The sequence below is a fragment of the Clarias gariepinus genome, chromosome 3, assembly GCF_024256425.1.
Source record: "Clarias gariepinus isolate MV-2021 ecotype Netherlands chromosome 3, CGAR_prim_01v2, whole genome shotgun sequence".
Taxonomy (NCBI): Eukaryota; Metazoa; Chordata; class Actinopteri; order Siluriformes; family Clariidae; genus Clarias; species Clarias gariepinus.
In genome coordinates, this window is record NC_071102.1 from 21,174,632 (window position 1) to 21,202,457 (window position 27,826).

A 27,826-nucleotide genomic window follows, 5' to 3' on the forward strand; every position below is an offset into this window, starting at 1 on the left:
ATTTCCTGATGATGGATTGAACAGAGCTTGGGATATTTTTTTAATAACCTTATTTTGCTTTAAACTTCTCCATCATTTTATCCTTAACCTGTCTGGCATGTTCCTGGGCTTCATGATGCTAAATGATGTTCACTAATGTAACCTCTGAGGGCTTCACAGCACAACTGTATTTATACAAACAGGTGAACATTATTTACTATTTAGTTGACTTCTAAGGGCAATTGGTTCCACTGGATTTTAGTTAGGGGTATCAGGGTAAAGAATACAATGCATGCCCCACCTATTCAGATTTTTATTTGTAAAAACAAGTTTAAAACTAGTTATCATTTTCGTTCCACTTTATAATTATGTGCTAATTTGTGTTGGTTTATCAAGTAAAATCTCAATAAAATACATTTACGTTTTGAGGGGTATGAATACTTTTGCAGGGCACTGTACTGTATACAGTATAGCTAATCTATTTTTAAAGGTAATCAACGCCATCTACATGCGCTACGTCGTTACTGCAAAGATTATTTAAGGTGGAAAAGGAAATAAGAAGCCAACTTCCGTCCGTTTTGCCCTACAAGCGCGCCCAGCGAATGAACTGCGCATGCGCTAACCCGTGTCATTAGCTTAGCTTGGTTAGCTTAGCGTAGCTTCATAGCTGCACTGTTGCCGGGGCCAGAAGGTGCTGCTAGTTAGCCACATGCTATTTGAAGGAGCTTCGGGTTTGTTTTAACGTCGTTGACCATGAGGAAGGACGTCAGGATATTACTAGTCGGGGAACGTAAGTTAAAATCCGTACTTTGGTTTGGAACTTTGTGGTGAGCTAGCTAATGCAGCAACAGCTAAGCTAGCTTCCCTCACGCGCCTCCTGCCCCCAGCTTCATGTCGGCTCCACCGCAGTGTGCGGTCGGCCGGTGTGCGGTTTCACACATCCCTGTGCTGACACGGGATTTAGTGTTCTTATAGCTTTATAAACGTTTTATAGCGTTTACATTTTAAAGCTGTCAGGACTTGTTAGCAACATTAGCACATCAGGTCCTGAGGGCTGAAGAACCTTCCTCAGAGCTGACATGGATACCACTGTGTGGGGATGCAGCTCTTACAATTGTATCAGTTATTCTTTGTTAAAGCTGTTTAGAATTTCAAAGGATTTCAACTTTCAGATGTGCAAAAGTTTACACACCCTTTCTTTCACACAGCATATGAATAAAAATGCAGGAATCCATATCCCTGGAGGTTCTGGAGCACCAGAATATCACCATGCACTTTTTTCTTTTTTTTATTTCCTTAAGATGATATAAATCCTGACCCAAAAGTCTTCCTGACAACACTGGGTATCCCTGTCAGATGTATGACATAGCTTTATTTGAATACGGAGGGTGCAAATTTTTGCACATCATTGTGCATGGGTGAGTCAAAAATTATCCGCACACTGGCTGCAGAATTTTATTTAATTAACTTTGCTTTTTAGAAAATGCAAATACATAATCTTCTGACATAATATCCTTTCTCTTTTCATTACACTTTGTCCGTCTGTTAACAGGCTTTTGTATTTTCTCGTGAAAAAAAAATAAATATTCTGAGCTGTGAGCCACGAATGCACCGCTGTCTTCACTTGTTCATCAGTGAAGTGAATCTTCGTCCTTGTAGGGCTGTTTTTACGGGGCCGAACTGGTGAAAGTCTGATGAAGCAAGATCAGGACTATAGTGTGGAGCTTTAACACCTTAGAGTGTCGACAGTGTGGACAAAAGTGTGTAGACGCTCATCGTCAGGCGAAATAACGACACCCTCGGATAGCGGTCCTCTGTGTTTAATTCAAAGTTTAGTTTTCAGCTGTTCAATAAGCGTCTCATTTTATTGAGTGTGTTTATTGTTGAACCTTTTTTTCTGATAGTGTCCCAATACTTCTGGCCCTTGAGAATCCCAGAAAACCGTAAGCGTCAATGAATTTTCCAGCTGATGGTCGACTTTTGATTTGAACTTTTTCTCGGTCGGTGATTGAGGATGTTTCGGTTCCACACCCTGTCGTTTACTCTTAGGTTCGTAGTGATGAGTCCGTATCGCGTCGCCAGTAATGATTCTCTTTAGGAAACTGTCACCTTCTGTAGGGTATCACTCCACATTTTGTTTGCAGATATCCAAACACTTCTGTTTATGCTCTTCTGCACCAGCACCAAATACACCCTCAGACAACAAAAATAAAAAAAAAACTTGTTGCGCAAATCACAAGTAATTGAGATTGCAAAAGTGTATTTTTGCTCGCACTGTCGTTACAAATGAACTGATGTAACACGTTTAGGGATGCATGAAATTCTTGGCCGAAGACAAATAATAATGAAATGCTTGGCCGAATACCGAACGAGGTGTTTCGCATTTTTTCCATTTATTTTGACAATTTATATAAATTATTTATTAAATAGTAAAAATTAGCTTTTTACTATTTTGTGTTGCTTTTCAGAGAAATAAATCAAATAACAAAAATACAATTTCAAAATATTTATTTAACACTAAACATTTTTTTTTAAACATTCCAGCAGATATTATACAAACAAAGCACAATATAACTTAAAATAAATAAATTAGTAAAATAAAAAAATATCTTTATTTGGCCATCTTTGAAGCCCCCTTTCTTGAATAGCCTATGTTAGGCCTATAACTTACTGCTGAAAGAATGTAACTCTGTATGTCTACAACAACAAATTTGCAAAAAATGTGGATTCGCTGCTGCTGTTGCCGTAGCCGCCATGTCTTTCTCGTACTCTGCATGATGTTCGGGGTGTCTTGATTTTAAGTGATAAATTAAATTTGAAGTGCTGTAAGTTTTTGCAGATGCACCCCCTCTGGACAATTCAGCAGAACAGTGTCTGCAAACGGCCGTTTTTGCCTCTTTCTCGGACACTTTAAAGTGCTTCCACACTGCTGACATGTTTGCTGCATAAAGCGCACGCCTCTCGCTCTACGCGGGTTACTATTTGATCGCATCATTAAAAAACGTCATTGTTTGGCAAAATTTATTCAGCCTTTTTTCTTATTATAAAATTTAATAATTTCGTTTGCCGAACATTTGGTGCATCCCTAAACACGTTCACACACACCTGCACAGCAGTGACTGGGGAGACAGGAGTCTTGAACGGAAAGCGCTGATAAGACCGAAAGTGCAACCAACAAGAGTTTTAATATAACCGAAGTGCGGATAACTTTTGACTCCTCTGTAAATATTGAGGATCAGGAATGTTAAAGAAGACTCATCAAGAATTATTTGTTCCTTCCACAGCTAAAGTCGGAAAGACATCACTGATCATGTCGCTGGTCAGTGAAGAGTTTCCTGACGAGGTACACCAGTCTGCGTTTACTTTAATATTTTTTACATAATACTTCATACAAAAACGTTAACCTGCACTTAAACATGTCTTGTCTGGCTCGGCCTAAGGTCCCGCTGCGTGCTGAGGAGATCACCATTCCTGCCGACGTCACCCCTGAGCGAGTACCGACACACATAGTGGATTACTCGGGTAAAATCATACAGCAAAGCATGCAGTCTCTGTGTATCACAGAGCGATTATTATTTATACACACACTGCTGGGATTATTGTTCATATAAGAACTTTGCTTTTGCATTTCTTCTGAACTGTTGTTTTGTTTTCTAGAGCTAATCTTGTTCTCTTAATCTGTAGAAGCAGAGCAGTCGGATGAGCAGCTCTACCAGGAAATCTCTAAGGTGAGCCTACTTAGACTCACATGCTTAAACCTCCGGTGAATCCTTGGTTTAAAGTCCGTTGAGTGAGCAGCGATTGTAATGTCAAATGATGTCATAATGCACTTTTCTAAGATATGATTGCTATCTTGAAAACTATTTAATGTGAATAGAAGGAGCTGATTTGACGCAAAGATTTTTTTTACTTTAAAAGATGTATTCAGATTATCAAATATTTGTACGAGATTTGCGTGTTCCTGTAAAAGTCAGTCCTTCTGCATTTGATAATGTACGAGCTGTAACGTTTGTCTTATTTACCTTAAGTAGGGGAGAAGGGAAACTGAGGCTGGTAAGGGGACAAATATTTATCGCTGTTCTAATGTAAGGGATACTATAAGAAAAATAATAAAATAAGTCAGAACCTAAAACTTAACTTTTTAGTTTTTTCAAATTATTGTGAGAAATCAACCACTTAAAAGATGTTGCCAGTAAAAAAAACAAAACGATTTAATTCAAAATTGTAACAAACTTTTTGTGTCTCGCTCATTATACCACTCTGTTGTTGATTTCCCTAAAGCAGCGTAACAGATCTTTAATTTTTAAAATTGCTCTTACTATGATGCATGTATTCTTTATTCTGCTAATGTGTGTGATGCTCTCTTTTTTCCTTTATATTATTTGTTACAGGCAAACGTCATATGTATAGTGTATTCAGTAAACAACAAAAAGTCTATTGAGAAGGTTGGTGTGTGTCTTTTTAAAAACAATAACCATATATTATGTTATCTATGATATTTAAGTATCTACTGGTGTTTCAAAGTATTTTGTGCTGTATTTAAGGTGACCAGTCACTGGATTCCCCTCATCAATGACAGAACAGACAAGGACAGCAGGTGTGTGTGTGTGATCTCCTCGTAATACAGTACTGTGCAAAATTGCAAAGTACGAAGTGCAAAAATAATCCAAAAACAAACCCTATTGACCCCGGCGTGATCGTTTTCTGCTGTGTCTTTTTTAAAAGCTCGGGATTTTTCCCACAAGAACTGCAAAAAATTTGTCAGAACACTATAATTGAATCCACAATAAGGACAGTAATTGTTTGCACATTCATACGTACACAAATCTACTGCTGCAGGAAGCAGTACTTCCTGTGTATCTTGAGTGACAGATGTCTCCTCCAATCAGCGTTAAGAATTTTATTCTTATAATAAAAATATGAAGAATGACTTTTGCACAGTACTGTACACGTCCTAAGACTATGACCATCAATGTTCTTTTGGGTGTTGATAATTAAGAGGAATTTGAGTATCATTCGAAATCTAAACAAAGGCAGTGATGATAGAAAACTTTACATTTGTTAATCATTTACAGTAAAAAAAAAAAAAAAAAAAATAAGATAACTATAAGATTTAAATTGCCTATTGTGTGAATTTTTCAGAAGGATTTAAACTTAATACACATCATATTTAGTGAGAAAAGAGTTCATAAATGTATGAACATTATTATTTAGATAAAGATAAAAACAATATTATTAGGTCTAGAATTAATAAATTAGGTGATGTGGATTAAACTATGCTCGAGGGTCAAAATCAGGCCAGGGTGAGTCTATTCAGCAATCAGGATATACTATAGTGTATAATTTTGTGTTTTTAGGCATTATGGCATTTTTTTCACCATTGGAATGCGTGTCAAATTTATCATGATAAGAAAAGCAAAGGTTTCAGCGCATAGTGCTTGGAACAGTGTTAAGCTTTAAGGAAAGGGAAATAATACCTTTTTCAGCAGGTTGGAGAAGAAAGTAAATAGAGAAAGCGATAAGATTTAGTAATATTTTTGCAGGTTCCTTCTGTCAGTTAATCAGTAACACAGCTGTGATGTAATTTTTTTTTTTTTTTTTTTTGCAGAGTGCCCCTGATTCTTGTTGGGAATAAATCAGACCTGGTGGACCACAGCAGCATGGAGACCATTCTTCCCATCATGAACCATTACTCAGAAATCGAGACCTGTGTCGAGGTACGTAGAGCTCGGCAGAGAGACAAGCATGAAAACTGAATAGTTTTGAACGTGGAATAGTCTGTGTTAATAGTCTGGAAACTCTTTCTGGAGTAAGCACGCCTGAGTAAATTTAGAAAATGTTTTGGTTCAAAGATGTTAAACACGTGCAGGCATGCGGTAGTATTATGGAAGAAACGGCTAATCACCAGGTGGCTCATGTGGCAGCCGGCCGTGTTCTGGTTTGGGTTTCAGGTTAAATTAAGCGACAGGTTTTACAAGACTGCAAGCACGTACTGTAGAGCTCGACATAGTTGTAAAGTAAATCAGACCTGTCAGTCCTGTTAGGATCGCGCTTTGATCTGTGATTGTTTTATTATTAAAAATCTGAATAAAAAAAATAAATAAATTTTGCTCTCATCCTGCCAATGGTTAATCCCTCTATTGATCTACATCAGGTTAAAATGTCTGTAAATAAGACTGTAATATGGTACTATAATTGCTGTCAAGCTGGATTAACTGTTTATCATTTTATATCTTACCACAGATGGGCTGAATTATTGAAACAAAACGGTCCTCTGTAATTAATCCGAAGTTTAGTCTTCAGCTCTTCAATAAGCGTCTCACTGTTGATGGTTGAACCTTTTCCCTGAATGTTCCAATACTTCTTGCCCCTGAGAATCCCAAAATAGTGTAAGCGTTGATGTATTTTCCAGCTGATGGTCAACTTTTAAACTTTTTCTCGGTCAGTGATTGAGGATGTTTTCGTTCCAGACTCTTCTGTTTACTCTCAGACTCGTAGTGATAAATCCGTGTCTCGTCACCAGTAATGATTCTCTTTTAGAAACTTCCTTAGAGTATTGAATCCAAATTTGGTTTCCAAATATCAAAACACTTCTGTTTATGCTCTTCGGCACCAGGTACACCCTCAGAACACCAAAAAACAAATCACTTGCTCTTCTATGTGGCTCCACATAATCTAGGACTATAACATACTTAAAAAAAAATAAAAAATAAAAAGTCTAATAAGGCTTTCTCGGTGCGAGAGGAGTTGGTGCTTTCTGGTTGCTCGGTGATGACGGATGGCAGTTTAATTAAGATAGACAGAAAAAAGAAAGAGAGGGTAGTTGGGCAACAACAAGACCAAATTAGCTGAGCTAAAGGGTTAGCATTTAAATAATTTGTACCTACTGATGTATGACAGCATGTAATTTAATAAATCAATTTTACCTAGCCTTCCAGAGTTCAGAAATCAATATTTTTGTTTGTTTGTTTGTTTGTTTTTTTATTTAAGTGTTCTGCAAAAAACCTGAAGAACATCTCCGAACTGTTCTACTACGCCCAGAAGGCCGTTTTGCACCCTACAGGCCCCCTGTACTGCCCGGAGGAAAAAGAGGTGAGAGATGATGGATGTTAAGGGCCAGAAAAACTCACCATCATTTTATTCTTGCATTTTCCCAAACTTATTTAGGCTTGTTGTTTACTATTATATAAAATAAATAATTAAAGCTGTAATTATGATGATATCTGTGGTCCGGTTTCAGATGAAGCCTTCTTGCATCAAAGCACTTACACGCATCTTTAAAATCTCAGACTTGGACAACGATGGCGTTCTCAATGACCACGAGCTCAATTTCTTCCAAGTATGAACCTTGTTCTTGATTTTTATGTTTTATGCAGAAGATATTTACTCTACTTGGTTTTCTTTTATTAATATTACAGTTACTTGTTCAGATTTACAGAATGTAATAGCATAATGTCTCCCCTTTTTTTTTAATGATCTACAGAGAACCTGTTTTAACATGCCGCTTGCTCCTCAAGCGTTGGAAGATGTGAAAAATGTCGTGCGGCGAAACATGGCGGATGGTGTGAGGGACAACGGTCTCACCCTTAAAGGTCAGCTCACGTCTTTTTAGTTTGACCTCATCACCTAAATCCCTATGGAACACTTCTCAGATTATGCTGTGTGTGAGTCTGTGTGTGTCCTGTCTGCGTATCTGACTCGGTTGTGTTTTCTCATCCTGCCAGGGTTCTTGTTCCTACACACACTGTTCATCCAGAGAGGGAGGCACGAAACCACGTGGACTGTGCTCCGAAGGTTTGGCTACGATGACGACCTGGAACTCACCCAGGAATATCTGTTTCCACTGTGAGTACCACATACAGTTATGAGCGTGTTCACAAGTAAAAGCACGCAGTCCTGCAGAATCAATAATGCAGTTCAACAAACACTTAATTACACAGAGCTGTTATGTAACTTTCGTACCTCGTGTACACACACTACTCGCTGTTTCTTGACTAACCAGTCTCTGTCCTTTTTCCTGTTCCGATCAGATCATGTGTTTACATGGCAAATATTTATCTATGAAGCAGATTATAACAGGTTTACGTCGCCCCTCTCTTTACAAGTGTGATCATTTATTCTAATCTGGTTGGATTGGGCTAGGCGGTTCCGACAGAGGTCGCAACATGAATTATTTTTATTCCAATTGGACTGTTATTTACAGTGGCTAATAAGTGCAAAACAAAATAACAAAACCAAAAACAAGATGATAAAATTAAAAACAAAATGAAAAATCTGACAACAAAACCGAAAACAATTAAATAATTGAAAACAAAACAAAATAAAAATTTCCGAAAACAACTGAAAATTTCCGGGGGGAAAAAACATTACAAAATCCGAAAAAAAACAAACTGGAAACTAAATGAAAAATCCAGAAACAACATAACAAAACCAGAAAAAAAAAGATCAAAATCCGAAAACATCATAACAAAACCGGAAACAAAATAAAAAATACGGAAACAAACACAACGAAATATCCAGAATCAAAATACCAAATGATAAAACACAATGACAATTCATCAAACTTTCACATTTTAAATTAGTACTTTGGAATTTTGGTTTTTTGTTTTTATTTTGTTTTGCACTTCTCAGCCACCATAATTATTCCCATGATAAGTGAAATATTAGGATCTATGTTTAGCACTGTGGCGCCCAGGCTCAGGGTTTGACTCCAACCATTTCCTCCAGATTTATACAGGCTAGGCAGTGTTTTCAAATCTCCGTAGTGTGCGAGTATGCGATGGATTGGCACCCTGTCCAGATTGTACGCTCGTTTTGTGCCCCGAAACCCCTAGGGTCGGCTCCAGACTCCCAGGGATTCTGAAGAGGATAATGGTTTAGGGAGTGAGTAACACCTAGTGATGGGTAGAGAGCAATCCCGAATCTAGCAACATTTGATTGAGTAAAAGAGTTGAAAACCTAAAATGAGCTTAGTAAAAAGCAACCCTCGCCTGAAATCCTGTCTTCTGTTTTTTCTTTTTAAATCCTGACCGATTAATATAAAAGAAACATTTACTATCGTCAGAATTTTTTATTAGACCTATTGGTAAGATTTTAGGTAGTATGTTTTTACACCCTGTAAAGCACCTCATTACAGATCTCTCTCTGTTTAGTGCCAGGAATTTAATAAAATCTTCCTCTAAGCCATTCTTGTTTGTGCAGGTTAAAAATACCTCCAAACTGCACCACAGAGCTGAACCACAACGCGTACCTCTTCCTGCAGAGCGTCTTTGACAAGCACGACAAGGTGAGTCCATCAATTCCACAATCAAGATGAGTCCAGGCTGTGAGATGTAAATTAGAGAAGATCAGTGAGGGCAACAGAATGGCACATGGTGCTGTTTAAGATTCAATGTGTTGTGTGGAATTAAGTTCAGCATTTTAATAAAGAAACAAATCCCAGAATTAAACGATTTTGGTTTCAGGATCGAGACTGTGCGTTGTCACCCGACGAGCTGAGAGATCTGTTTAAAGTCTTCCCTTACATGCCCTGGGGTCCTGACGTCAACAACACAGTGTGCACCAGCGAGCAGGGCTGGATCACCTACCAGGGATACCTGTCGCAGTGGACGTAAGTAACGGCACCCCTACTTGTTTGAGACTCGTTTCTACCCCAGGTAAAGTCTTTACATTTTGTCTGATCTGCTGTTCAGGCTGACGACGTACATGGATGTGCAGCGCTGCTTGGAGTATCTGGGTTACCTGGGTTACTCTATTATTCACGAACAGGAGTCGCAGGCCGCCGCAATCACGAGTAAGAGAACTTGTGTGTATTAGACAGAGAGACTACATGGCTAGAGGCTTGCATGTGTGTTTACCTTCTCCTGTTTCTGTGTTGTTTAGTCACCAGGAACAAACACATCGACCTGCAGAAGAAGCAGACCCAGCGCAGTGTGTTCCGGTGTAACGTCCTGGGAGCACGCGGCAGTGGCAAGAGCGGCTTCCTGCAGGCGTTCCTGGGCAGAAACTTAGCTGTGAGTACACACACCGCGCAGAGATGTTATCTGGATGATGGGAGTTAATGAAGTGTGTTGCTGATTAACTCTAAAAGCTAATTAAGCACACTGTAATGTTGTAGACACATACAACGACTGTATATAAATATGTATATAAATAATACAGTGGAACCTTGGATTGCGAGTGACCCGGTTTCCGCAAGACGAGCAAAATGTTATTTATTAATTTTTTCTTTAAAAATGAGCAGGAATATACGAGTACCGAGTATCATGTGGCAAACATGCGCTTCTTGTTTTGACGCAGGGCGTCACATGATCACAACTGAGCCCATGGTTATTCTCTTTCTTGCGCTGCAGAATTGTGGATAATCGTCCCCCATGCACGGTCTCAGTGTCTGTGTGTCACTCTCATAGACAACATCCATGCATGCGTGTTCCGGTTACTATAACACTGTGACCACGTGTGTGTGTGAAGCACTTTTACACACATGCACATCAGTTTATAAACTGGTGTTGGTGTGTATGTGTGAAAGTCGTCCAACACAGCGGCTTCTTTTCCCACCACTTTATGTGCGTGTTTTCGTGTGCTGCTGTGTACGATGACTTTCATTCATACACACCCACACCAGTTTATAAACTTTGTGTGTGTACTATAGATGTACAGTGGGGCAAAACAGTATTTAGTCAGCCACCAATTGTGCAAGTTCTCCCACTTACAAAATACCTTTCTGTTAAAGGTCATATGTATGTATTTATTTTTTGTATGTAGTTGGTAACTTTTGTGCTGCAGGTAATGCCGACCCTTGCCGCTGGTTTGCACCACAAGTATATTTCAGACATGTGGATCACGTTTATTTCTAGCTCATTTTACTTCATTTTATAGTTCTAACAAATTAGAAAGACGTGCTAATTAAAAGGTTTAAACCATGTGCAGTAAATTGTGCGTTTAAACCAGCAGTAAATTGTGCTTTTGAAATATTTAAAAAGACGGAACAACATTTTAGCAAGGACTGCATATTGGGTTCTCGAACTGAAACAAAGCTCAATTAGTGAATGCTTCTACGTAATGACATGAGGGGTGGGGGATATCCAGTATGTGTAGCCACAAGCTGTTTTGTTGAGTCTGCTTCTTCCTGTCTCTGTAACGCATTGGAGCGAAATCTTGACATGACAATTTTTATTTTGTGTGTTTGTGTGTGTGTGTTGTCTTGTAGAGGCAAAAAAAAATTAGGGAAGATCATAAATCGTACTATGCCATCAGCACCACGTACGTCTATGGACAGGAGAAGTACTTGCTTGTAAGTTGTGTAAATAGTTTTGCAATTTTATCAGATTTCAAGTATAGCTCCAGATGTAATGATGGACAAAGAACTAACTTTTTTTTGTTTTGCGCCTTTCTCAGCTGCATGAGGTTCTCCCAGACTTTGAGTTCCTCTCAGAAGCAGATTTGGCCTGTGACGTCGTCTGTCTCGTGTACGACGTCAGTAACACACGGTCGTTTGAGTACTGTGCCAAGACGTATAAGGTTTGTCGCACACGTTCTCACTGATGAGACGACGCACACGGATTCTAAATAGATTTCTGTCTATAGTGTTACCGATTTAAACGCTGTAGATAGTACAACTATAGGGTTAATTTAATTAATGTAATTTTTTTGCTTCCACAGAAATACTTCATGGACAGCAAGACTCCGTGTATGATGATCGCCGCCAAGTCCGACCTGCATGAGGTTCGCCAACACTACAGCACGTCTCCTCTGGACTTCTGCAGAAGGCACAAGCTGCACCCACCGCAGCAGTTTACCTGTAACACGGCCGAAGCGCCCAGCCGAGAAATCTACACCAAACTCACCACCATGGCCATGTATCCGTGAGTAAAGCTTCCTCAGCCTCCCCCTTCGCCACCTTTCCTCTATCCTGCACGGCTCTAACGGCTGCCTGTCATTCCTCCCTGTGTACCTCTTTCTCCTTTGCTTTCTCCTTTTAAAAATCATTTTCACTTTTCCAAGCAAATAAGATAATAAATGTTAATAAATGTAGAATGCAACATATCTCCTTTTGAGTCCATTCAGGGTTACATTGCATAATTTCTATGATGATTATATATGATTATATTAAATGTAATGAGTTTTGTATATAAGAGCCTGTTCATCGCTTTCAGTTTTTTGGAAATTAATATAGTGTTGGTTTGTTTGTTTGTTTGTTTGTTTTTATGATTTGGAGCAAAGCAACATTGATTTGTATTAGAGATTGCACAATACCATTCATCACTTTATAATTATACCCTTCCAGTGTTTGTTTATGTGCCACCGTGCTTTACTTAACACCTCAAATATTTTCTACATTACCACTACATAATTTTCTGATAGGTTTCTTACAGATTTGGATTGTATTCGTTTATTTTTTTTCTTCTGTTGTATCGTCCAGGATTTTCTGCTGATTTCAGCCCAGTGTGGATGTCGGAGACCTCCTGTCTCTAATTTATATTCTTTTTTTTAAAGATTAAGCTCATCATGAACTTAAGTCCATTTAATCACTTTACTGATCTGAGCAAGGAGACTCTGCAGTTAATAATAATAGGAAATATTGATTGTAGATAAACATCAGGGATTCTTTTTAACTCTGTTGCAATGAAGCTTATTTTTAAATAAATAAAAGAGGTCAGCGCGTAGTTCAGTGGTTAAGAGGGACTTGAATCAGTCACCACTATTATTACCATACCTCGGTGCTGATTTGATCAAACTTGTGATTTCTGTAAGAACATTGATTTTATAAATATTCTGATTCGATATAATATTTTCACCACTGATTTTTGATAAATTAAACACAAAGCTAAAATTTTTACTGAGCAGCACGTATCTGTCATCTGCCATAATTATTATATCTAAACAAACTTAAAATAATAATTCACGTAAATAATTCACTCCTACCACACAGGTTGCAGGTTGAGTGGTTGTCTAACGCATCCGATTTACGACTAATTAGCACTCACTGTGTTTCGAGACTGTTGTAAGTGTGTGTAATGAGTGGGTGTGGGACTAATTCTCACGGAGTTTGGAGGAGAAAGCAGATCGGAGGCTTTTAACACGTGAATTTTTTTGATAATGTAACGCCAGAAAAATACATTGCTGTTGCGCCACTCGGAAGCTTCTGCGTTCGGTACAGAATCGTTTATATCTGAAGATGATCAGTCGATAACTGGTCATGACCAATCACACTAGAAAAAACTGACAGTTCTGTTCACTTGTCGATCGATCAGTTCATCTAATTATAAATATAAAAATTGTTTTTTGTTTTAAAAATCGATTTTGGAGTTGGTGTTAAGATGTGTGAATCGCCATACAAAAAATCGATTCTAGTGGATAAGGCATTGGATTACTGGTTAGACGATCCAAGTTCAAAACTCAGCACCACCAAATTGCTGCTTGAGCCAAGGCCTTTAACCATCAACTGTGTGTCATGAGATAAAAATGTAAATCGCTCTGCATAAAGAGCTTCTGCCAAGTTCCATAAATGATGTAAAATAACCTTGTGGGGTGACAGAAGGACAGAGTTGTGCTTATAAAATTTTAATTGAATCTTGGTAATTATGAGATGCTTTAACCAGACTAGAATCACAAAAATTCAATCTGAAAAAAAAAAAAAACTTAATATGGGCAAATAGTCTTGGACAATGTGACGTGCTGTTTTTCATCTGCTTCTGAAATTATTATTGTTGTTATTATTATTATTTAAATGCATTCTGTATAAAGGCTAGATGTTTAGTTTTGAATAAAAATGAAATTGCTGTCACCCCACCAAACAACTTTCTTTAGCCTTATACTTGAGAACAAAGGTGTGAATTTTAGAGCTGCTTTCATGAGGCTTGTTGGATAGCGTGTGTGAGTCACAGTGGAGAACAGGCTAAGCCAGTGTAGGTCATCACATTGACTCTGACGAGACGTGTGGAGAAGACGGGTCCGGCCCAAGACGAGGCACTGGTAAATGGGAACAGGAATTATCGTAGGCTGGTTTTGATTCGTTACATCTACATTTGGATACACACCAGAATATCATTACTGTTTTACTGTTTTAATACAAATAAGTAGTTATCTTAAAATAAAACACAATAAATAAATAGTTATGATAATTGCAGACTACGAAAGCTTATTAGTTAAACGCAAAAGTTTCTCGGACAAGGATGCACACATGCATGATGGAGATCTCTTAAACAGACCACTGATGAGGTAGCACATGGCTTTCCAATTAAGAGCGTACTACTGCTTTTGAACTATATACAAGCTGCTGATATAAAATGAAACTGAATAACTGTTTCACGCTCCTGGTTTTGCCACCTTGATCTCCTTCCATTTCCTTTTTTTATCCATGTTTTTTTTGTGTGTGTGTGTGTGTGTTATAAGTGCTTATTGTAGGAGGGCAGGTGCTCCAGTCTTTAAAGAGGAAGAGGAACTTTTTGGGTGTCAGGTCTCATGATCGTGCATCACACATGACTCTGATCTCCTCTTCCTTTTTGTGTGTGTGTGTGTGTGTCTCTCCGCAGCCATGCCAAGCTCCGCTGCATGTGTGCCTGCAACAGGTGCACTTTTTGCATCAGTCAGAACCTGCTGAACAGTGAGCTCCTGCGTTCGGTCAGGGCCAAACTCTACAGTGTCATTGTGAACAGGTCTCTAAGCCCAGCCCCGCCCCGTCCTGTCCTGCCCTGCCCGTTCCTCTCTCTTCCTGCTTTTTATGGCCACTTTAAACTAACATGCCTACACTTTTGTTTTGCATTGCATATTCACCGCACATGGGTTTGGTTATTTTGTATGGGTTATCTAGCTCTGTCCATCCCTTATTCTGTATTTCATAGATTCTTGTTTGAGGTGTGTGTGTGTGTGTGTTCACTAGGTCTGTATTTGGGTGTCTTTCACATGAATTACTAAACAGTATATGGTTGTATGTAATTCTGTCTTTTTAATCTTTGCTATATTTGCCAGACCAGGACTGGTATTGCCAGCCAAGTGAGATTTCTTCCTTTTTGTTTTTGCTCATTGTTCAGCTGATTACTATGGATCCATAACTAATCTAAATCCAGAACTAGCAGAACTATGTTAATTTCCCGTCTCATCAGTTCTCAGGAGGTTCGGGTGGTGCCTTTTAGTATTACCATGAACACTAACTAAAATAACCGTGGTGTAGGAGCTTCAGAAGTCTAATAAGGTTTTTTCTTGGCGTTTGGACATGAGTCGACCTCACAAGTTTCAATGAATCAATCCGGGAGCATGATGATAAATCCATCCTGTAAAGCTGTCCTGATGGTTAAAAATCCAAATTTCATAAAATCATTAACAAAACACAGTTCACAGTCCAATACAGTGGAAAACAGCTGACAAAATGGCATCAGGGATTCCCCTCACGATTTAAAGGCGCATAGACAACACTGTTAGATTTTACGAGTCAGATTACTTTCTTTAGGCACAGTTACGGATTTTGGCCACTTGATGGCAGTGTGGGGGGGGGGAAAGGGGACTGAGATTAATTCAAGTGGGTCGGTATGCTTTACAATTGTATATTTGTGTCAAAGGCGTATGAGATTCACTTTGTGCGACTTAAAAATAAATCCGACTTATGAACGTTTTCCTGAAACGTAACTCCTGATTGATGAAACAAACACATTTTCCATATTTTAAATAACACTATAGTCTGAGGGGAGAGCTTGAGTATTAAGTATAAATTCACAGGTGTCCAAACTGGAGAGGACCAAAAAAAAAAGGATTTGTTTTCCTTACTTTGTCGATGGAAAAGCGCTATTATGGTCCAACTCTACAGCTTTTTGTCAATAGTCCATGTTATCATGCTTCTTTATTTTGACAGATTTATTGATAAAATTTTGTTTAGTTATATGTTGGTGCTGAAGGCTGATAAACAACTTGACTAACTGGCGCGCATGAATGCATGGGGGTTTACTGAACGCTCTTGACTTTTTGTTCTAATAAAGTATTAGGTCCTATCTAAAAAGGCATGACTAACAAGGATCATAAAGGATCTTTTTTTTCTTCCATCGCTTAAACTATCACCTAAGTTGCTATAAATTCAGGGTTTTGGCCGCCAACATAATTAGATGGATTATTTATTTAATTAAGTTAATACATTTTTAGGTGGATTTGCAAACACTAACTGCACTAATTCATTTTTTATTCTTCATTCTTGCATTAGTGCTGTAGCTGCTGAGTATTCTTTTTCAGCTGCAGGTCTCTGAATTATTTTTTTTTTTGTTATTCTTAAACCATAATACAGCATTTTAACAGATAATCATATAAACTAGTATATTTTTAATAATTTCAAATGAAGTTATATAATAAATTATAAAATGTCTTTACTGTTTAACTTTAGATCTACAAGAGACCTTTTGTTTATTTTTGTAACTGACCTGTGTGGGTGTGTGTAATGTGGTTCAATTGGGGGGGGGCTGTAATCTTTAGTTGAATTTAGTTTTACCTTGATGGTCTCTTGTTGGTTCTTGTTACCACAATACCTGAAACTATAAGATCTGTTTGGTCACCTTCTCAATTCTTTATTTTGACGTGTTTTTGTTTCCTTTTTTTTTTTTTTTCCCCCCCTGTGTCATGTTTTTGTTTTTTTCCATCCGTAGGTGTTCGTCTTCCAGTGTTTGCCTGGGCCTGTTCCTTCTTGTATTGCATCTTGTCACCTCATGTTAACCCTGTCATCATGCCTGCGTTTATCTCTTTCAGCACCTGGACTGTAATATTATTGTTATATGTTAATAATATTATTATTTAGATCAGGGGGTTTGGTCTTAACCCGTTACAGGCAGGAAGTTTGTTTCACTCTGTGAAGAGTTACTTGGTGTGGTTTGGCATGTGTGCGATGAATTAGTAGTTAATTCCAACTCCTAAAACTTGGTACTTTTATTTTAACTCTACAGGTAGTCCCTGACTTATGAACATTCAAGTTAAGAATTTCCGCAGATACGAACTGACCACAGTTCTACTTTTAGTTCAGTCGCAAAAGGAAAATGAGTCTGCCTCACCGGTTTCAATGAATTAGTCACGATGATGGAAAATGTCTGTTCTGTAAAGCTGTCCTGATTTTGAATAATCCTCATTTTGGAAAATCCTCAACAAAAAAAGTTCACAGTCCAATACAGTGGGAAAACAGCTCTGAGACAAAATGGCATCTGGGATTCCCCTTCGTGATTTATAGGGGCAGAGACAACACTAACATTTCATGTGTAAGATTCATTTCCTTAGGGGTGGTTACAGTTTTTGGCCACATGATGGCAGTGTGGGGGGAGGGGACAGCGATTTAGTCATGTGGATTGGTCTGCTTTTGCACTGTATATTCGTGTCAAAGGCGTACAAGACTCACTTTGTTAGACTGGAGAACAAATCAGACTTACGAATGTGCTCTCGGAACGTAACTCATTCGTAAATCAGGGACTACCTGTACTGCTACTACTACTTGTAATGGTAATTTCTTCATGGTGGTTGATATAAAACCCAGCTGTTGATGGCAGCATTTTTTTTATTTTTTTTTTTTCTTTTGAGGTACATTTTTAACCTTCTTGTTAAAGAACATGATTCATCGGCATCTGGGCCTTTTTTAAGGTGTGGTGTACTCTGGTGTCTGTATCTCCGTGCAGTGCTTGGATAAAGGAAGATGCATTTCACTGAGAATGCTTAGACGATGTACTCACCACTCTGACTGGACATCCGACACCCAGGATCAGTCAGAGGTTCTCACTGCACTGTGGACTTTGTCCTTTTGAATGATTGATCCTGTTGGTTTTTCTCTGCTGCATTTCTGGGTGGTTGTGTGGAGCATGTGTAGAGGTGACCGTGTTGTGACTGGTAGTATGTATGCATGCACACACAGTTTTTTTTGTTTGTTTGTTTGTTTTAAATGACAAACACCTGTCGTTTGGCTGATGAGGAGATCAGACTCATCCATCAGATGCAGCTTTGTAAAGGACTTGATCTACATGGAGGCATCCGACAACCCGTTAGTGTCCAGGTAAACACCGTCTTCACCAGGACCGTTCGGTGATCGAGTGTTCCACAGTACCTCGGAGTGCTCGAGTTGGTTCTGGCTGTAGGATTTTATTATTATGGTGCTTCTCGGTCTGGTGATTGAGCTTGATTTAATTTTTCTGGGGTTTTTATCTGGAATTGAGGGAGCAGACTTGGAGAGAAAGTCATAAACCGAGCTTTGCTTTTTTTGCTTGGGTGTGAGAGCGTCTATTAAAAGGAAATGTTTGACACTTAAGATTTGATTTGTTGACTCTCGGGAGATGCTTCGTTTCATTCTCTACAGCTTTCTTATCGTCCTGAGTATCTGAGCAGGGTGTTCATTTTTATTATTTTTTATATATATTTAAATGCCCAGTGCTTTTCTTTCTTTTTTTTTTTCTCTCTGTGCTTCTGTTAGTTCTGCTTCACTTTCCTCCCCAGCAGCTCTCCCGATCACAGTTCACTTCCACGCCTCTGCACCTAGCACTCTAGAGTATGACGTGGGAAATGACAAATGACAAAAAAGAAGAACTTCTATTTGGGGGAATTTCATTTGTGTTTATTAGAAAAACCTTTACATATTAAGATTATTTTTTGTTTGTTTCTTTTTAGATGAGAAAAGAACTATATATACTGAGAACTATATATATTATATATAATGATTTGGATTTTGTCATTTACCCACAAAGTGACTGAATTAAGAATTTATTTTAAAAAATTAATGCTCTTGTTTTTTTTCTTTCTCTCTCTTTTACAGACACATGACCCAGGCTGACCTGAAGAACTCGACGTTCTGGCTACGAGCTAGCGTCGGAGCCACAGTATTCGCAGTGCTTGGCTTCGCCATGTATAAAGCTCTTCTCAAGCAGCGGTGATCAGTTCCAGGCAACATGTGACTGCGCTCCTCCATCCATTTTTCTTCTTCTTCTTCTTCCCCCTGACCCAGTCATTATACCTTGATAAAACTAGTAGTATGATGGTGATGATGATGGATAGCTCTATTTTATATATTTGAACCTACATTCATCCATGGACCCATTCTCCTTCTCTTGGTTTAAACCTGTGCTCAAATGTATATCAAATGTCTTGTGTGTCAGCCATGATGGAATGCCTCTTGATGGACTGGCCTTTTTTTTTTTTTTTTTTTTTTTTTTTTAAATGACATTATTTTCCTCAGATCAGTATTAGCACGTGTGACTCCAATTGGAGGCGCAAGAGGACAGAACACTTGTTTATAAATGTAAATATTGCACAGGAATACCTACAGCTTCAGAGAATTAAAGGCAGTACAGGACACTCATGCACGCACATATAATGGGAGATGCACAGAAACAAAGCCATTTCTCACTGTATAGGTCATTATGCTTCGAGCACCTTCCAGCAGTAATAATTTATTAATGCCATGTTTGTCAGTCAAAACATTTTCATTTGGCCTTGCATGCAGCAGGCGCACTATACAGGATTATTATTTTTTTTTTAATGATATGGTTTGCTTTTATATTTATGTTTGTTAGTTTTCGCTCGCGGCCCCAAAAGCTGGCTTATAAACTTCACCGCGATGTTGACAAGATCACAAGTAAGAGCCAAAGTATAGATCCTGTGGTCAGGTGAGTGAGAGATGGTCTCTATGAGAACTCTGTCGATAGGCTCCACATTAAATATTTACTACTTTTCTGTATTAATACACACCACAGCCACCAGTGCACCTGTTCTGTTCTGATTAATGCCGCAGTGTTTTATTCAGTGCAAACTCCCAGTTCGAACCCATAAAGATGTTGTACTCATTTCTGACCTTTCAAACATTTACAATAAACTGTGATTATAGAGCGGTCTACCGTCTAGTGTTTGTTCAGTTTCGCTTTTCAACCTTTCACCAAGAAGACTTAAGGTGCGGTTGTGAGAATCTAATCCAGTTCAACATTATTTAACGTAACTAATTCAAATTCAGATTTCATCTGTCACATACACAGTACAGTATATGAAGTGAAATCCTTATATGACCGCTGATGACCTAAAAATAAAAAAAATAGAAAAAGGAAGAGTTTTAGTAAGAATCTAAAATATGAAAAGAATAAAATATAATAAAATATTTTTTTTTTTACAAATTAGAAATATAGAAAACTTTAAGGTGTAAAAAAAATTAATTTACTTTATGTGCAAATAATTTTTATTTTATTATCATTTAAGTGTTATGTAACTATGTCCAGTCATGTTGCCCATGACTGGACATAGTTGCCCATGACTGGACTTTAGCTATTGTTAATAATGAGTAAGGTAATAGTTATTTACATAATTATAAGAAGTTTGTAAAATTACCACTTTTGTGTTATTACTTACTAGCATAAGTACGCATCGACAGCTAAGTTTGGAGAAATAGTTAAAAGTTTCAAGATAAAAATAATCTGATTTAATCAGTGATGATATTATTATTATTATTTGAGGTTGAAGCCCACGTACATGTCTGTGTGTCTTTCTGTACAGCAGAACTCTCTGTCTAACTTATTAATACAAAGAAATCACATTCTGTAAGGTTGAGTAACTGATGCCTTGTTTACACTAAGTTGTCCTTCTTTGGTGGTCAGACAAATACACTCCCTGTTCGGTAATCGGAGAGTGAATCACAGATGAGAAATGGAAAAAGTAGATCGGATAAAGATGAAGTTTTGTCTTAAAACCACGTGTTAAAATTCACTTATACCACTTCAGAGCTGTTATTTCAGCCAAAGTGAAAATATGAACTAATCCCATTAAAAATATTCACTTTATCTTTTCTAATTAATATCTATTGGTGCAGGTGTTTGTTTACATTGAGACAGTAGCGCATTAGTAGATTATTTTAAAGTAGATTATTAAATCCCACACATAACTGTTCATAACATCACTTTTACTTAACATTTAGATTTCACTTGTGGTGCAGGTTAAACTTGAGGCAGAGATCTGAAGGACTGACAAATTTTCATTAAATTCTGTTCTGCCAGTTTTAAGTGGTGATGTGACAAAAGCTGGCTGGACTGACATACAGAAAGAAAATTTTTAATTTAGACTGGTTTTGAGTCCCCTAATGTATGAAATGTAAAAAGTAAATTCTGACCCATGTGCAGGAAAAAAACTAAAAAAAAAAAATGTATGTAGATTAACCAAAAACCTCTGCTAGGTTAAAAATAGAAAAAAACAATGAGGGTTTTAGACCATAAATGTAGATCTCCAGAAACAGGAAGTGATGCACGATTGTCTCTCAAGTGTCACACTGGGCTCAGAAATCAGTAGCAGTGAATCAGTTGAACATGTCAGCTGTAGAAGATTCAGTAGCATCTGCACCACTATGCCAAGGATTCCTGAAGAAAAGAAAAGATAAAATAGTAAGTGTTTATATTTTCTAGATCATACCCTTCCAGAGCTTGACTTGATCCTTAGCATTCTGTAAATTTATTTAAAGAAAAGCGAGGTGCTTCTGTAATGACCGTGTCCATCTTGTTGCTGAATATGTTTAGAGGCTGAAGTGGGTAACTTACTGGTTCAAACTCCACAACACAACCATGACTTTCTACAATAAAGAATATGGATGTACTGTAAGTACTGTATGTAAATATCATATATTTCTGCTCTGATATGTTCGAATAGATTTGTCAGCTTTTCTGTACATTATTTTGTTTTCTTGATGCGCCACAGAGGACTTATAGACAGACATTGGACGGATTCTCCATGACTTTGCTTCTGTGTCTGAAAAACTGCTCTATTGTGTAGTAACATTTGAAAGCAGAGTTCGGTTTCAGTTCTGTTCATCTTCAAGTCAGTCTCATTTTACTGTAGTGCTGTGAGAGGAACAGATCGTGTAAATAGTGACTGAATTAAATAATTAAATTCATGTGTTACAGCTACGGATATACACACACACACACACATACACACATATATATATAGTGGACATTTAAAATGTTTACGTGAAATAGACATTAAACTTAAAACTGCAGTTTCTTGAATCCATAAAAGTGACAAGGAAACAAATTACAGTGATTGAAAGGAATGATTTTATCATCTCAATAAATTAGAATATCAGAAAACTTTATTTATTTTTGTAATTCAAATCAAAAAGTGAAACTCGTATGTTATATAGATTTATTACACAGACTGATATATTTACGTGTTATTTAAGTGTTTATTTCTTTTCTTTAAAGTTCATTTAGAGTTACCACCCTTAGAAATCACCCATTAACAAACAGCAAGAAGCTTTACAGAGCAGAAGTAGCAGATACACCTAAATAATAACTGTTCAAAGGAGATTATAGTGTATTTTGGATAAATGCCTTCAGTGTTGTTTTACTGTGTTAAAAATAAAATAAAAAAAAACAGATAAGACCATGGAGTTAGAAGGGGTGCCCAAACTTTTGAGCGATATTGTGTGTGTTCATACCCCTGGCAAATTTAAAGTAACTTTTATTAAACCAACAACCAATGTTTTTTTTTTTTTTTTTGCAAATATTTTTATTTAAAAAAGGACAACAATACAGTACTTGCATTTACAGAAATACAATTAATTTTTTTTTTCATTTTTTTGAAGTAAATAAATTTCAATGTTTTTTGTAGAAAAAAAATTACACATTTTTTTATTTACATTTAAACAAAAAAAAATGGCATATCTAAAATTTTTCATACTCTGTTCAATAATTAATAGAAAAGCCTTTATTGGCGATTACAGCAGTCAAATATAGTTCCTATAATTGCTGACCAGCGTTTTGCACGTCTCCGCTGGTATTCTTGTCCCTTCATCTTTAGTGATGAGCCTTTCAGGTTGAAGGGGCTCATTACTATCACCCTGATCTTTATCTGCCTGCACAGATTCTCAAATGGATTTAAGTCAGGACTTTGGCTCGGCCACTGCAAAACATTAATGTTTTTGTCTACTAAGCATATCCTCACCACTTTTCCTGCATCTTTTGGGTCGTTGTCTTGCTGAATGTCCACTGGTGCCCAAGGCCAAGTTTCTCTGCAGACTGCCTGTTGTTGTTGTTGTTGTTTTTGTTAAGAATTTTTTTTGTATTGCTCCTTTTTCATGGTGCCGTTTACTGTAATTAGGTTCCCTGGTCAACCAACTGAAAACACCACCAAAAACATTAGGTTCACACCACCATGTTTGACAGTGGGGATGGTGTTCTGAGGGTTGAAGAAGGTTATATCACTGTGGCCAAACAATTACATTTTTGTTTCATCTGACCATAAAACAGAAGACCAGAAGTCGTCGTCTTACCTCTCTCAGGTCTTTTGTTTTATGGTCAGATGAAAGTAAAATTGTTTATGAATAATTTCCGGCTTGACTGTGTGTGTGTGTATGTATATATATATGTGTGTGTGTGTATGTATATATATATACTATACTATATAGTATATATATAGTATATATAATATTAATATTAATTAATATTAATATATATTATCATATTCTTATCATGTATAAAATATTATTATTCTTATCACACACAAAAAAAAATTCTCCCGTTATATGTGCGTGTGTGTGATACGTTAAAAAGTTGTGGTAAAGTCAAACCAGGTCTAAGCATTCACTTAAAAATTTTAACCGGTATTTATAAGTTTATATATATTTATACGAAAACTTTAAGCTAAACCTTCTCCAAGATATGATCATCAGAAAAAGAAAAAAAAATCATTCACACTCCGTATATATATTTGTATTTATATACATTTGTATATGTTTCTGTGTGTATATACACACACACACATATATATACACATATATACAATAACTTGCACATTTCTTTGTTTTTGTTTAGGCATTTGTTTTCTACATTCTTGTGTGTGTTCATTTATGCAGAAAAATAAATTAAAATGCGTTGCCTTTCTTTTTTCTCATCCACAGTCAGACCTTAAAGGCCAATATTACCTGAATGCGGTAAGCTGTGGTTTTATCCTCTCCCAGTCACACTGCGTGGTCACACTGGCTTTCAAACACTAACAGAATCACTAATGGCTTTTAATCCGAGCTGTTAATAATAAACCTGTTATTTATTATTGACGTGTTAGAATAATCACCACGACTTTGAGAGTATTCTGTATTTGGTGTGTAACAGGTTGAGACTGTGCGAGAGGTAGCATGGCCTAAGAAAAAGCACTATGTTTTTGAGATTACGATGAAAAACGGGAAGAGGAAAGTCCTGGTGAGTTCCCGTGCTGCTTTTCTTCTGCTCAGTTCTGTGATTGAGGATGTGATCCACAGGCATTTACCACGGAGTATAAAAACACATTTTTCTGTTAGTTATTCGGAAAGTACCGCCACTGCCTACTGTTCTTTAGACGGAACAGGGACTGTACCACGTCATAACCACCCACAAACGTAACACAAACCTGCAGCGTTTAATGCAATAATCCCACAAACTCAGTACTGTAGCAGCTGCTTTTACCTTGTGGGAAGCTAAACAGCTTTAACTTTCAAACTATATTAAAATGTTTGTGAGAGTATTACATTAAAAGCTGCAGATTTATATTTTGTTTGTGGGCTGTTATTGTGTTAGCGGGTGTAACAAGGATCACTTTTTATCCTTTTTATTTTGATCACATCTTTTATGTTTCAGATAGTCTGCAAACTTTAATTTTATTATGTTTTTAAGAAAACTATTTATGAGCAGAATCAGGAATCCAGTACACATCAGCATTAAACGAGATTGACTGAACTGGGAGATTACATGTTAAAACATTTTAGGTAAATGTTAAATTAGAAATGATAAATAAAATTGGGTAAAAGTCTTTAAAAGAAGTTTGGGAAATGTTCAAATGATAAAAATAAGTTTGGGTAGACGTTAAAAGTAAAATTTGAAAATTGTTAACATTTTTGGGTCAATGTTTTAGTAAATAGTATTTAAAAATAGTAACAAGTTAAATGCTAAAATATATGTTTGGTTAAATGTAAAAAATTGTGTTCTGTAAAATTTTAAAATGACATTTAAATGTTAAAAAAGTTACAAATAAGTTTGCGAAAATGTTTAAAATGTGTTCTAATAAATGTTAATACAGTATGTCAAAAATAAGTTTAGGTAAATGTTAAAAATAGTAAAAAAAAAAAGTTGGGGTAAATGTTTAAATGTTAAAATTAAGCTTGGATAAATGTTAAAACTATCATCTGACAAATGATAAATTTACATTTGGGTAAATGTTAATGTGTTCTGTTTAATGTTAAAATGTTAATAAGTTGGTGTAAATGTTAAACTGTTAAAGTTTTTATTGTATATTATGTATTATACAGCATAATTATTATAGGCTAAGTATTAATTAAAGTATTTGCCCCCAGGCTGCAGAATCAGCAGGTCTCAGACAGCTGTGGATCGGCCAACTTTTACAAGCGATAAACCAACATGTGTTTAACACCACCGAGCTGAACTCTACATGGTAACACAACCATTAGACCGCAGTCACACACATACTTTGTGTGTGTATATACATGTGTGTGAACGGCGTTTGTTTGTTTTTGCACATATGCAGCGAGACCGCAGCAGATCCCATGTACAGATCTGAGTCGAGCCACTGCATCGTGATCAGTAACTCGCAGTCGGAGGCGAGTGATAAACTGAGCGGAAAGCTTCAGTCCGCTGAGCCCGAGTCCTTTCTGTGGTCACACAACATACGTCCTGCTCCTGTCATACCAACCACAACCTCAAATATACAGACTGTTGGTGAGTTTACTGAAGTCTGTAAATCATTCTAGTCCATTCGTTGGGAATTGTGTAACTCACAGATTTAATGAGACTCACAGGTGCTTGTTTTTACTTTATTGTTTTATTTAATAGAAATATTTCTTCTGCTTTATGACCACAGAAACACCTCACCCTGAAGACGATCACTGCACGATGGATGAAGTCGAGCAGAAGCCCGAAGTGATCGAACTCGAGAATGATTATGATGTCCCCCGGCGTTGCAAACGTTGGTGCACTTGTTCTTTCTTTTTTTTTTTTTGCACTCATTTACTGTTAAGAATAAGTTAAGTTAATCAGATAAGATTCGTCTGATATTTGCGTCTCTTATTTTGCCCTGAATATATGAGGCAATGAGAACCAATCGTAATCATTTTAGTGACCTCGCCTTTACTTGCTTCCTGCATTAGCTTTGAGGCGAGGCCTTATCTGACGAGGGATGTCACTTACTGCATAGCCAAAGGTTTGTGGACGCCTCACCGTGATGCACATAACGTTGGCCTTCTGCAAACTGTAGCCACAAACTTTGAAGTATAGAATTATCTAGAATGTCTCCCTTTACTGGAACTAAGAGGTGGCTCTGAGACAGTGCAAAGAAAAGGAAAACAAAATATGAAAAAAAAAGATTGAGATTGAGACACAAAGCCTCAAAGCTTCAAAACTGACAATATTACCCCCAGACGTGTCCCAGGTGGAAATTTCAGATATGTTAAGGTGATATTTAACAGATATCTGCTGATGATTAATTCAATTTTAATTAATTTGTTGTTTAACTGTATTTGCAGCGCTGCATTCTGAGGAAGGTATTTATGAAACGCCTCCATCAAACAGGCGCGCCAGTGACAGAGATCGGGGTACGAGTCCACTTCATCTCTCACTCACTCATATCGTCCACTTATTCACTCTCATCATCCACGCAGTCACTGCTCACTTATTCTCACGGATCACTCGCCATCGCTCCCTCACTCACACACCATTATCTTTACCATTCCAGAAACAACTGAAAGCATCTATGACGTCCCAAAGTACGCGTTGAGGAAGGAGCGGGTGAATGGTAAGTGAAATGAGAGTGTCATAAATTACGATGTAAAATACTGTATAATTAAATGTGATTGGCTCCGCAGAAGCGTCCTGTGCCAGAGAGACACCTGAGATCACGGGTCTGCTCCATAACATAGTGACATGTTTAGAGGGAAACTCTGGGGACTGGGTCAGAGTAACCGCTCCAGGAGCCATCTGTCAACCTTAGCAGCACAGCAAATTGGATTTGATCCTGTACACATTTGTATATGAATATGATTCTTTCATTTTTATTTCTCACCTTCACCTCAATAATTACATGTTGAATTATCTATCTATCTCTCTCTCTATCTCTCTCTCTCTCTCTATATATATATATATATATATATATATATATATATATATATATATATAAAAAAAAATTTTTATGCAAAATATTCTTTATAATGCACTGGTTGGACATGGGCCATTTCTGAAAATTCAGGGTCCCTAAGTGACAACTTTGTTTTGTATTATTTTATATGAAAGAATTAATAAAATGTATACGCATACTCTTCTTTCTCAACCCCACCAAGATAGATTAAAAAGGGATAAGGGATATCATGTATGTATGCCTTGTTGATGCTAGAGGTCAGAGGAGAACGGGCCGACTGATTCGAGCTAATAGAAGAGCAACTTGTGGGGCTACCTCAAGAGTAAAGTGTACACGACTCTAATGAATTTGGGATGAAATTCATAGTATCCCAGCTGAAATGTTGCAGCAGTCAATGATGAATCTAAACAGCAGATTTCAAGAATGTATTCATACAGGAGGATGCCATCTAAAGGATGTAATAAAATTTTTAAAAAAAGATAAATTCCATCAATGTTTCATAAATGGCAAGTTTTAGGTTTCAATTAGTATGAATAAAATGTATTTTTTTTCATCACTTCTAGTTTTATTGGATTGTAAAATAGTTCCTGTTTTTTGTGTCACCTTGTATATGTGTATCATGCTCACACATTATGGTTAAGGTAAAAAAAAACAAATTAAGCATCTTTGTAAGAATGGCTGTTAAAGAATTTCAATACTTCTGAGGTAAAATGCCTCGTTCTGATATGATGGGTGTGTTTTGTTTTGTTTTTTT

General features: G+C 37.1%; 2 protein-coding genes across 4 annotated transcripts; both read left to right on the forward strand.

Annotated features, from left to right (window-relative positions):
- Nucleotides 1–620: 620 nt before the first annotated feature.
- On the forward strand, nucleotides 621–19,808 carry rhot1a (ras homolog family member T1a). 3 transcript variants are annotated; one of them, XR_008357835.1, is made up of 21 exons: nucleotides 621–769; nucleotides 3,264–3,322; nucleotides 3,420–3,501; nucleotides 3,664–3,707; nucleotides 4,371–4,424; nucleotides 4,524–4,576; nucleotides 5,588–5,696; nucleotides 6,970–7,071; nucleotides 7,220–7,318; nucleotides 7,463–7,571; nucleotides 7,704–7,824; nucleotides 9,181–9,265; nucleotides 9,444–9,589; nucleotides 9,672–9,772; nucleotides 9,862–9,992; nucleotides 11,189–11,272; nucleotides 11,377–11,499; nucleotides 11,641–11,843; nucleotides 14,514–14,636; nucleotides 16,605–17,986; nucleotides 18,740–19,808. XR_008357835.1 is itself a non-coding variant. In XM_053492785.1 (20 exons), exons 1-20 carry the CDS (start codon nucleotides 733–735, stop codon nucleotides 18,855–18,857), a joined length of 1,983 nt encoding a protein of 660 aa, XP_053348760.1. In that variant the 5' UTR covers nucleotides 621–732; the 3' UTR covers nucleotides 18,858–19,808. The 3 variants fall into 3 exon arrangements, 2 of the variants coding, with proteins under 2 accessions (XP_053348760.1, XP_053348761.1); XM_053492785.1 differs by lacking the exon at nucleotides 16,605–17,986; XM_053492786.1 differs by lacking the exons at nucleotides 14,514–14,636; nucleotides 16,605–17,986.
- A 1,436-nt stretch (nucleotides 19,809–21,244) lies between these two features.
- On the forward strand, nucleotides 21,245–27,026 carry LOC128519422 (uncharacterized). Its single transcript, XM_053493147.1, has 10 exons — nucleotides 21,245–21,341; nucleotides 21,474–21,551; nucleotides 23,855–23,887; nucleotides 24,066–24,152; nucleotides 25,280–25,377; nucleotides 25,471–25,661; nucleotides 25,804–25,908; nucleotides 26,465–26,533; nucleotides 26,674–26,733; nucleotides 26,804–27,026. The coding sequence occupies exons 1-10, from the start codon at nucleotides 21,267–21,269 to the stop codon at nucleotides 26,926–26,928; spliced, it is 921 nt and encodes a 306-aa protein (XP_053349122.1). The 5' UTR covers nucleotides 21,245–21,266; the 3' UTR covers nucleotides 26,929–27,026.
- Nucleotides 27,027–27,826: the final 800 nt, after the last annotated feature.